The sequence below is a fragment of the Manduca sexta genome, unplaced genomic scaffold (assembly GCF_014839805.1).
Source record: "Manduca sexta isolate Smith_Timp_Sample1 unplaced genomic scaffold, JHU_Msex_v1.0 HiC_scaffold_3735, whole genome shotgun sequence".
Classification (NCBI taxonomy): Eukaryota; Metazoa; Arthropoda; class Insecta; order Lepidoptera; family Sphingidae; genus Manduca; species Manduca sexta.
In genome coordinates, this window is record NW_023594836.1 from 1 (window position 1) to 11,699 (window position 11,699).

Sequence of the window (11,699 nt, forward strand, 5' to 3'; positions counted from 1 at the left end):
TAATATTATTGTAGAATGTTATATATGAGGCAATGAACGTCTCAATGGCGACTAGCTTAACATCATTATAAAAATAACGGTCTACTTAAAACCATACGGAGAAATTATGTTTTCATTTGCTGGTATTTGTAACACAGGTGTGCTAGGCTTGCGCGACATTCAGCTGAGCGTTCCGGAGGCAGTAGGGGTGGGCTCGAGTGCCACCCTCGGCTGCCGCTGGGCTCTGGACACGGGGGAGGCTCTTTACACTGTCAAATGGTATCATGGCGCTCAAGAGTTCTTTCGATTCGTGCCTAAGGAGCTGCCAAACACCAGAGTTTTTTCTCAGACAGGAATCAGCGTTGACGTAAGTATTTATACTGAAATCATTTAATTTTCAGTTTTAACACTTAAAATAACTAATAATTTCGATAAATTTTGTCCCATAACATAAATGCTTACTCAAGCGCAAATAACTTGACATTAAGGCGTACACTTAAAGTACAATAAAACAAGTAAAGACTTTAAGAAAACTGCTTCTACCTCAGTCATTAACTCGCTGAAGAAGTAAAATGTGAAAATAAAAGAGAAAAGTACTCAAATGGCTTACTTACGGCGAAACTATAAACAACGTCATAACAGTTATTATATATGGGTCAAAGGCTGCGCGACATCTTGCTAGTTCGTTAAACTAGCTTCGTGACAAAATCACTTAAGAATCTCGCAGAGCCACGTTAAACCTTTAGCTGTTGGCACGCTGCCATCTCTCGGCTATAACACTGTGTCAAAATAATACATTAAAATTTCTTTCGGAATGTTAAGAATTCCTGGGGTTCCGCGCCATCGGATATGAGCGCTTGCAGGCCTTGCGATGCGCAGTTGTTAGTTGTACGACCGCCATTGAAAGTGACGCAGCATGTTCCTTGAAAATCGGGTCAGCCGTCTGGAACGCGAGACGGGCATGATTTAGTTCGGCGGTTTCTCAAAGTGGACCGACTTTCCATAAGATGGATCGGTGCTTTTAGCTCAATTTGACTCGCTACCAGCTGGGTACGGTAAAGTGCACACGGTCTTACTAATGGCATTACTTGATAGCTCACGTATAAATTACGCATCAGAACATACTTTGCTTCGGTTACGGTTGAACGATGTGATATATTCAACTGGCGACAAGTATAAAGTAACGCTTTTCCACACCATGTATACTTAATCTTATGCCTTCAAAAACATGTACCCGCTGACTTATTATTTCATAAAAAACGTACTTTCTCATTAAATGTAAATATGGCTTAATTTGCCCTGCTATTTATGTCTTTATGCTTTTACGTTGATGTGTTGTCTCATGTATCTCGTGATCTATATAATATAGAACCTATTGTTTCTTATAGTTAAATATTACACATAAACATAATAGATTTATCCTCGAACCTTGCAAAATATTCACACAGGTTTCCGCAACGACATTAGAAAAACGCTCGATATCTAGAATTAAAGTAGCATTTGTAAACTTTTGTTAACTCTCAGAGATTATGAAGGTGTCCGCATTCTACTGACAATATTTATTGAAGAGAACCAGTTTACATATGGCTATGTACAACTCGATTCAAAGAATATGGGTATTTTATTAGTTTTACCACCAAATAGTATCACGTTTGTGTTTTTTGTTTTATAAATCGTACAGCGTTGATTTACAATACATTTTGTTACCCATTTATATACTGATTTCAAATCAGTGTTTAAAGTTATTATTATCTTAGTACGTTGTCATGTCTAAACTAAAAATAGATGACAATAATTTAATTAACTATTTGTAAAAAAGTCCTCCAGCTCCAGCTCCATGTTAGTTCTTAACTCTACAACGCGGAATAGTTGCATGAAAAAGTTGAGCATAATAAGCGCAGCACAGGACGTCTGAGCATGACATATCGGGGAATCACACAAAAATACTAATAAGCCATTGTTATGATTTAATTGCGCACTTTTTGAGGATGCAATTTAATTTCATAATAATATAAACTTCTATGGCTTAGTATTTTTATGTGTGTACCCATGTTTACATTATGTATATTTTGTTATTCTTTGGTTAAACGCGTGCCTGTTGTGGTATTGCAACAGCTAGTTGTCAAGAATAAAAAAAAGACAGCAATATTCGTTCATTTTAGTGCTGCTCTTCAATCAGTGACTGACAAGTCACTGGTTATTTAAAATGTATTCTGTATGAGTGATAATACAAAAGCTTCAAAATTGTTTAATTTTTATATCTGTTACATCCTGAAACTTTTAATGAAGAAATACATTTGCATATCGGCTGTAAAATCAGGATAAAGGCTGCCTAACTTAAAAGCTACTTTTAGTGAATAAGAAATTTGATAATTAATTAACAGTAACAACAGTACTTTGGTGGAATATTTTTTGTCCTAATATTTGAATGTAAAATAAACATCTTCCAGAAAATTTACACAAGTGTTCCTCTCATGGTTATCCAATAAAGTTCAAGAACTTTAGGTAGTAAAGTGCCAAAAATCGTCTTATTGCAATTATCAAAACTTTTGAACGATCATTTCTCATTTTCCGACGTAGCACAAAATAAAAGTATTGACTACATCCTTCACAATTTAATAAGGTACCAATAATGTAAAGGGAAACATACCAATGTATATTTGGAGGATATAGCCTCACAAGGACTGTTTCTAAATATCCAATTTACAGGTTTCTCGTTCCGGAGCGCAGCAGGTGGTGTTGCGCGGCGCGACGCGAGGCCTCAGCGGCCGCTACCGCTGCGAGGTGTCCGCCGACGCGCCCTTCTTCCACACCGTTTACAAAAGCGCTTACATGAGGGTTGTAGGTAAGCATTACGTATATACAACAAATCTTTGCTCACGGGTCTGCCCGTGTAAGTCTTTTCCAGGAGTAAAGTTCTACAGCGTTTTGACAAAAAACATCCTACATATATTTTAATCCAGGCTTTAATCTACCTGTTGGAAAAATTGCATACATTTCCATTCAGTAGTTTATTTACTTATCACAATATTAATAAGATTCAAATTTTAATATTAAATGCAATAATAATAATATTAGTAACTATAAACATCTTGTTAAAAAGCAGTTGTAGCTTAAAATATTATAATGGATTAGTTTCTATATTAGTAATATATTATATAACTTCGCCTTGAAGTGATGAAGGTTCAAACTCCGAAGTTATATAAATGTTTTGATATCGTATATTTTATTAATATCTAGTTTTGCCACCAATACTGTTGGCTCTAAATGTTTGATGCTATATTTCTTAGAACGAGGGTATATAAATTGTGGCAACTACTAGGAACGGCAATCTATGAATAACACACTTTTTTTATATTTTGGCCGTGAAATACTTTATAGTTGGGTCATTACTAAAAACAAATCTATACTGAGCAAAAGTAGTACATTGTTTAAAAAAATATTTTTCGATTTAAAATTATCCTCTTTGACTTTATTGTTAACAAAACAAATGTTTCTCGATTTATACTGATTTTCAATTTACGTCGAGTGTATCATTGTTATAATCACATGTGAACATTGTTTTGTTCAGAGTAGTAAGTCCGTTCGTTTTAAATACGGGCTGTTTTCGTATAATAAATTTAAAGCGATCAACAAACATCATTCCGCTGCGCTTTCAGCGTTTATGCAATGTCGGTTGCAATGTACTTTGCTAATTGTACTGTGGGTATTTTATAAATAAACATATATGTGTAGTAGGCATACACATACATCCAAATAATAATTATAAAATATCTCTATTAAACTTCGTGGAAACTACCTACGTACTAAATTCTCGGGAAACAATAAAAAACTGTGTTGTTTTTGATGTTTTCTTTGTAAACGTAATTTAGATTAATATAAATAAATTAAACTAATGGTGTAGTTTTTGTTATCTAAATGTGAATGTTCTTTTGATCACGTCAATATATTGATCATCTAATGTACCTACTCTACATTTGTTGCACAATATTTTTGTCATTTATAGAGATAGATCGATTTATTGTTTAGTCCTCGAATATAATATACTAGCTTTTGCCCGCGTCAAAAGGTTTTCTGGTATAAATATTTTCCCGGAATTATAATATATATAAGCACTCAGGATTAAATGTAGCTTCCTATTAGTAAAAGAATTCTCAAAATCGGTTCAGTAGTTCCAGAGATTAGCTCCAACAAACAATCGAACTTTTCCTGTTTATAATATTAAATATAGATATACCGTATGTTATTTATTTAGTTGTTTACCCATCATAACAAATGTCGAATATTTATCATAGTGGCTCAATATAAGTCCAGTACCAAGATCAGTCGTATGCAATTAAATACTGCAGCAGCTTTCACTACATTGCATTTTATTTTTCTTGTAATATGGATATTTAATACAGTTAAAAGTTCTGTGTAAAAGCTAAGAATAGTAAAAGCAATAATTTACTATAACAATGTAATTAAATTGGATATTTTTTAAGCGGGACTTTTATCCCGGAAAACTCCACGCGAGCGAAGCCGAGAGCAAAAGCTAGTTGTCTATAAGCAAACAAAAGCTGGCACTCTGGTTTTACTATTTATTAATTAATGTTATTAATATATTTGTTACAGCAATAATCAACATAAATATCCTTTGTAGTATTTTAAAACATTGTCATGAACAAACGTTATTTAGAATTTTCAATTTTATTTAGAATAGAATATCTTTCTTATTTCTTTAATGTGGAGTCTAATTATAGCGTCATGAAATGGTAAAATAGATACTCGGAACGACAGTTAACATAAAAGCGGAAGAACCTGACTGCGGTTTTCGTACGCAAGGCATTTAATATCTTCACAATTATTGTGCAGTGTGCAGTAGGAAATTGCATGAGAAATAAAAACAGTGCTTGGGCTGTATGAAACTACGATCAGATTTTATAATGTAAAGACGAGCGCTCTATTACTTTTAAAAATTTGTAACGTTTTAATTTGGCTAGATAAAGTTTAATAGTATGGAAATTACGTGACAAGCAAATTAAATTATTAGACCGTTCAGTTCTGTGTATAAAATAAAAATACATAAAAGTGCAAGTACCCATTGCAAAACTATGAATTTATATAAATTTGTTGAATGTTTTAGTTAATATTTAGACAAAGTTGAGACCCATAAAATAAACAAGGTAAGTTTTTGTTAATTTGCAATTAAATTAATACCTACTTATTGTGGTTGCAGACACTTAGAATTTATAGATATGAAGCTACGGTGATAAAGTACACTTAAATTCCTTGTTAGGAAAACATTCTGCTTCATTTATTAAAAGCAGAGTACATTTTTGCCAAAGTTTGAAGTAAGTTTTATCATTAGAGTAACATTCAAAATTATTTAAATGATATTTTGGTTGAGGCTTCTTCCTCGTTAAGGTCCTTTACCGATTCATTGATAAAAAATAGTTTGCATAATGTAGATTCCGAGTAGTGAAAGTGTTTTCAAAATCGAATTAGTATTTCCAGTAATAAACTCGAGTTCAAGCGGAAAACAATGTCGTAATAATTTTACATATTTATTTTTATCCTATTTGTAAACTTTTTTGTGTATAATTTTATTCATAAAACGCTTTAAAATCCATTTTAATTAAATACACATAAACGATTAGAATTGGTTTTGTAATTCCAGTGTCAAACATTCAACAAAGCGCTCATTAAATTATGCATTTCTCATCCAAATAGATTAAATTGAACATTTGGAATTGGGTCAAACAATACCAACGATACTATTAGCCGTTCCTACTTGTATAAATGCAAAAGAGGCTTAATATGTTTTTATCCTAAAGATAAAGATATTTTTTGATCATAAGAAAATCTGGAATTTGTTCAACGGTATTGTGTTACATTCACGGTGCGACACCACTCTGATGTCCCGGTGCGAAACTTAAGTGGGATATAGAGGTATTAGTGTTTTCTGCTCAATAACAGCCTGGAATTTGGAAACACACAAGCGAAAGTAGGTATCCTGGTTGGTCTTTGCTTATCCCTTTGGAGATAAAGGCGTGACGTTTTAGTTTGTTTATTTTGTAAAAAATAATAAGGTTTTCTAGAGATACTTATATTAAAATCAAATACGGCGGGAAAGCCCTGGTCGATGGATTTTATGATATGATTATTATGTTTATGAATGAATAAATAATAATAAACCGAGTCATCATATACTATATAATGTGCAATATGAGTAGCCACGTTTTATTACCCAAAATATCGATTTGTGTTCAACAACGCGCCTCCGCTGACTATATTCAAGTACGAGTGCGAAATATATAAATCATAGAGAATTACGAGCGGTTTTCGCATGGCGTTTAAAAATAATATATCAAATGGAACGCGCTTTATAATGCTCTCCTGTGACTGCTACTGTTGCATTTTGTGTTTTTAGCAAGAATCAACTCTAGTTTTGTTATTACAGAGACATCGGTTTTACGTAAACCACCATATTTGAAACGTAACTCTACTTTGGCAGATTTATTAACGTGTGTTAGTCGTTGTTTGTGTAGTTACCACAAGTAACAGAGTCTTTTCTTATCTTAGCTTTATGTATACGTACTATTTAAATATAAACAAAAATAGCGTGTAATACTACATAATATAATTGACTATGTTTTTATAAATGTTTCTCCAAAATTGTAAATCCCTTCCTTAAACGCTGAAGCAAAACATTATGAGATTTGAATACTTGTTATGAGTCCTATATTATTTCGAAGGTATGCGAACTCTACGAACCCGCATTATCCGCGTGGTGTGCAAAAGGTTTCATCCCTTTTATTAGTTCAGAGGGACCGTGTTGAGCAGTATACAAGTTTAATATTATTATTTTAATGTGAAACTCCAGTGCGTAGCTTTAGAAAACTAAATTACGCAGTATTCCGATATAGTTTGAAATATTTTTTATTTTTGCGTGAATGTAGATTTTTCTTTACCGCTTCAGTTTTCATGAACAACGTGCCCCCTACTTAGAACAAGTTTTTGAGGGATGGTTCAGCACAAACCCTCCACTATAGTTGCTTTTTCATTTTGATGATAGCAACAATTTTTTTATATTGCTCAGGACAAAAAGCAGTTTTTAAACTGAGGAGATTGAGGTCGTACTGAATCATGTTAGTCCATAAGTTTTTTTTATATGTATGTAACTAAATAATAAGGAGAGTAAAGAATAACTAATTTATAGTTTACGAAATTTATTCAAAAGTTTTTATAATTTTTTCTAAGTTACATTTTTGAAGTAGTGATTACAATTTACTTGGATCTTTTTGATGAATATTAATTAAAGAAAAAAAAATGGCGTTGAACACCTTCTCTATACAAATATTATAACTTATCTACGATGCGATACATGTTAAGTCTTTTACTTACAATACGGGAGGCTCAACACTCAACAGGTATGGCAAAGGCGCGCGGCGTTGTGATATTTTGCACAATACGACGTATTATGAAACTAAACGCAAATTACACTGTTGATCAACGTTGCCCAACGCGCTGCCACACAGCAATACAATTGCGCAGAGAATACGAAGATTCATTCAAATCTCTAGAGCACATCTTTAATTAAACTAAACTAACATCTGATTTAGTTCCCGATAGAGTATGAACTTGGATGTTGTATTCATTTGAAGTGCTAGTAATATATAAATAAAACTAATATTCCCGCAGCGCCTTTGTGCAATCCTAAGTCGTAAATCAGAACTATTGTTGGGCAATAAATGCTGGGAATCGAACACAAGGGATCTTTGATTAAGGTTTATCTCGGTTAATTTACGGTTATTGAGAATGTCGACGGCTACCGATTAGATAGGTGTGTCGCAATGTTATGTTCTTGTTAAGAAATAGTTAATCTTAGTATATTGTTTAAAAAACAATCGGAAATTTAGTAGTAAAGTAATTTCGTATATTAATCAAATTATAAGGTATTAGCGGTGATGATAACTGATCGAAACTACTATAATAATGTGAAGAATAACTAATAAATAGTTAGCCTAGCTAAGCATAATGGTAGGCCAATGCGGTTAAAGTCATGAATTATTCTAAGAATTCGATAAAGAAAAAACTGGATATATAATATATAAAGACAAGTATTATTTTATTTGACAATAAAATAAATACTCACGTATAGGTACTTAGGTACCATAATAACGGTACGAATAAAGAATGTACAGTCGTTTCAATAACAATAGGCATATAAAATAAGCGTTTTGTATTCAAACTATGCTACTATCTAATTTGAGTTTTTAGTGAAGGGAATAAAGAATGAGTGGCCAATTAGAATATTTCAAAGTCCTATAAAAACGACCATTCCAACAGTGACAAATTGTTTCCTTAGTTCTACTAGAGAACCTTATATATAGAAACGACCAACCGTATCTTACTTGAGAAGAAATCCATGGTTTCTTATTAAAACACGGGATATAATTATTAGAATAATTGGAACGGGCACGCACAAATGAGATACAATCGCGTTCCTTCGTCTGCAGCGTATTTCTGCCTTTTGCGATAACACGATAATTGAACGCTCGAACATTTGTTCGAAACGAAAACAGGCTTGTTTATTTATGAAAGTAAGGCGGCTTTTAGGAAAATCTTGACGAATTAAATAAACAGTAAAATACACCCACGACGGCCGAATTAAACGAGGTGCTGCAAAACTCCCTGCGTTCCCATTAAGTAGAATTGGCAAAAAGCGACAGAACAGGAATGTAAACACTTAAAACTTTGCTCGGCGTTGAGTTCCACCGCTTCCGACGTAATAGAGGGCGCTGCTGGCAAACAAAAGCACGTTGAGTTTTAGTTTGGCCCGCCATTTTGTCTGTTCGACGTTTTAACCGCTTTTTGAAAAATTCGTTGGAAAGGAACAAGCGCGTATGGAAGTTGAATATGCAGCGCCCGCTTTAGACGCGCTTTGAGCGGGTGCACGCTTCTGCCGACCCTGCATAGCCGCAACGAGCCACTGAGAGGACCGAACTGATTGATATGTGTAACGTGTGTGCAGTGTGCTCACTGCCGTAGGCTAGTTCCTCAGTTTCTTATATAATATTATCGTCCATCATAAACCTCGGCCTTACAATCATTCCATTCAATTTCCATATTAGACTGACAGTTTAATTAGTATCCTGAGGTGACTGCACGTAAATCAACATGTAGCTGCCACCGCCCTTTGGATATACGGCCTATAGTCGGCCGGCACCAAATTGAGTAGAGCTTTGCAAACATGTAAACAATAGATGTATGTAATAATTCCCATGTCTAGCATATTGTAATATGTTGGACAGAGGTGCATTCCAATTTTACTCTACCTAATGTACGTATTGTAGTGGGAAATATAATATGAGCAACGAATATGGATAGGATATGAATATATATGTATTTTATATAGTCCATTATATGGCCGATGAAAAAGACAATCGCATTCAAATAATAATAATATGAAAATAATATAAATAAAATAAAAAACAAAAAATACTTAACATACCTACTTAGGTACTTCTTAATCGACTGCAAAAAAGGAGGAGGTTATAATTTCTACGTGTATTTTTATTTGTATATATATATAAATATATATATATATATATATATATATATATATATATATATATATATATAGTTTTATATATAATGAAAATCGGACCATAAAGAAAATTCTTACGTCATATATATAATTGCTTACGATATTTATATCTTGCAATTCAATATTTAATATCGTACTTGGCACGAATCAAATTGTGCTAATAAAAAATATAACAGCCTTTAACATTTATTACAAAGCAAAAATAAATTAATTTTATATTACCTTTTTATATGGGGTTGATGTCTAATTTAAATTTAACATTGTAATCGTATATTTGTTCGTGTATTTATATTGAATATTACTGAAAACTCGATTGGCTATTTCCGAACATCTTCGTCAGATCCTAATAATATATTATAGTTTTTGAGAAAATCGCGGGTATACAAACATGAATGAAGTCAGATAAAAAAATTAAAACATTTTCATATTACATACTTAAAACAAAATTTGCCACACTCCGCTACACTCAAAATAGAAAATTTAATATCGCACAATTTGTACACTCCAACGATTTTCAACGATAGTATAAAAGCGTCGGGTTTTCTTAAAGTGTTGTCTTTAATATTTTTTGTTTTTATTTTCAGATGCAACAATTTCCAATACACGTGACATTTAACATTCATATTTGGTATTATCTGTGTCCAGTATTTATATAAGAATTCGTTTCTGCAACACATAATGGAATACAGCGGTCCTATTCTCCTGCATTGTATTCATGTAAATAATCCTTAAACGCACAAATGTTTATCTCATCTCGTACTTCTTTGCACAATAGAGATTGTCAACAGAACTACAGTGCTTTACAGTAATATTACGAAACTGACCTATACATTTTATACGGGTAAATATATGTTATAAATATATATATTTTGAGTTTTTGCAACGTGAATTAATCCGCTATCGTATCATGTAAACGCCGCCAAAGTGTGGGTGTACTAGTTATGTCCTTGCTTAACTTTTCAAGGTTAAAGCCGTGATATTAATTACATGTTAAAATTATTCAGTTTTATGAACTTCCATAAGAAAATTCCATTTGATTTTGAATGTCTTGAAATATTTGGTTGATTAGTAACATCGATACAACAGCCTTTACCTCAGTACTAATAAGCAATGCAACTTGATACAGTCATGTAAATTAGTTAATTGGCAAGAACATTTGAAATGTCGTGGAGTGACATTGTTTCTGTATCTTTTTTTTGAAGTTATCACACGGCTGTTTGGACGAGGGTAATTGCTTGTTAGATAGGAAATAGACAGTTGTGACCATTCGTCGCAGTCACGCCATCGTAACACAATCATATCTGGTCGTGTCACCGACCTACGGAGCTCGTCAACAATGTAATTGTTACTGTCCTGCACTAACTTCGTTTGTTTTTTTTTTGATATTTCCATTTAGTTGCAACGAAAAATTGTGATTGTTTAAGCTAACAACGAATTTCAAATTTTCACAAATGAATATCACATACACAGTCACGCCTTTTGTCTCCGAAGGAATAGTAGAGATCCGTCCCGTGATGTGATAGCTTATCACCATATCGGGCACAGATTCCAGACTCCGTGCTGATACTAAGTAACAAAACCCAATATCACTTTGCCCGCCCCGGTGATCGAACCCGAGACTTCAGCTCTGCAGTCGTACCTAACGTAATACAACTAAGTCACCGGGCAGTCATATAAACTAATATTTAGAACGACACCTATTGTTTGTGTGTTTCGTTATGGATTATGTGTTATGAAACCCAGGAAAGTGATTCGTTTCGTATTTTATACTTCGATTTTTGTATCAAGATATAAATTGTAAACCAATTATGTGACCAGAAGTTATAACTAAGAATAAAATTTGCACACAAATGATAAAATGTTTACAGAAGCTTTTGTAAAAATATAAATGTAGTGCTATTCATTATTAACTGTACGGTATTATATTCAATATTATTCAGTTATTGTACTTTTTTCATTTACCATTAAACTGTAATAATTTAATTAACATTTTAACTAATCACTGTTGTGACGCAATTTTGTTACGTCGATTAATTCAATAGGAACAAAACACTTAACGTTAATCACATTTATTGGTAACGGTCTTAATGAAAAATATATAGTAGGTAACTGCGCATCGTAAAGAAAA

The 11,699-nt window shown here is 32.9% G+C and overlaps 1 protein-coding gene across 1 annotated transcript; it reads left to right on the top strand.

Annotated features, from left to right (window-relative positions):
- Positions 1-137: 137 nt before the first annotated feature.
- On the top strand, positions 138-2,824 carry LOC119193204 (the record flags this gene model as incomplete). Its single annotated transcript, XM_037446842.1, has 2 exons — positions 138-346; positions 2,689-2,824. Coding segments are annotated over 2 exons (345 nt in total), but the record flags the coding sequence as incomplete, so codon positions are not given.
- Positions 2,825-11,699: the final 8,875 nt, after the last annotated feature.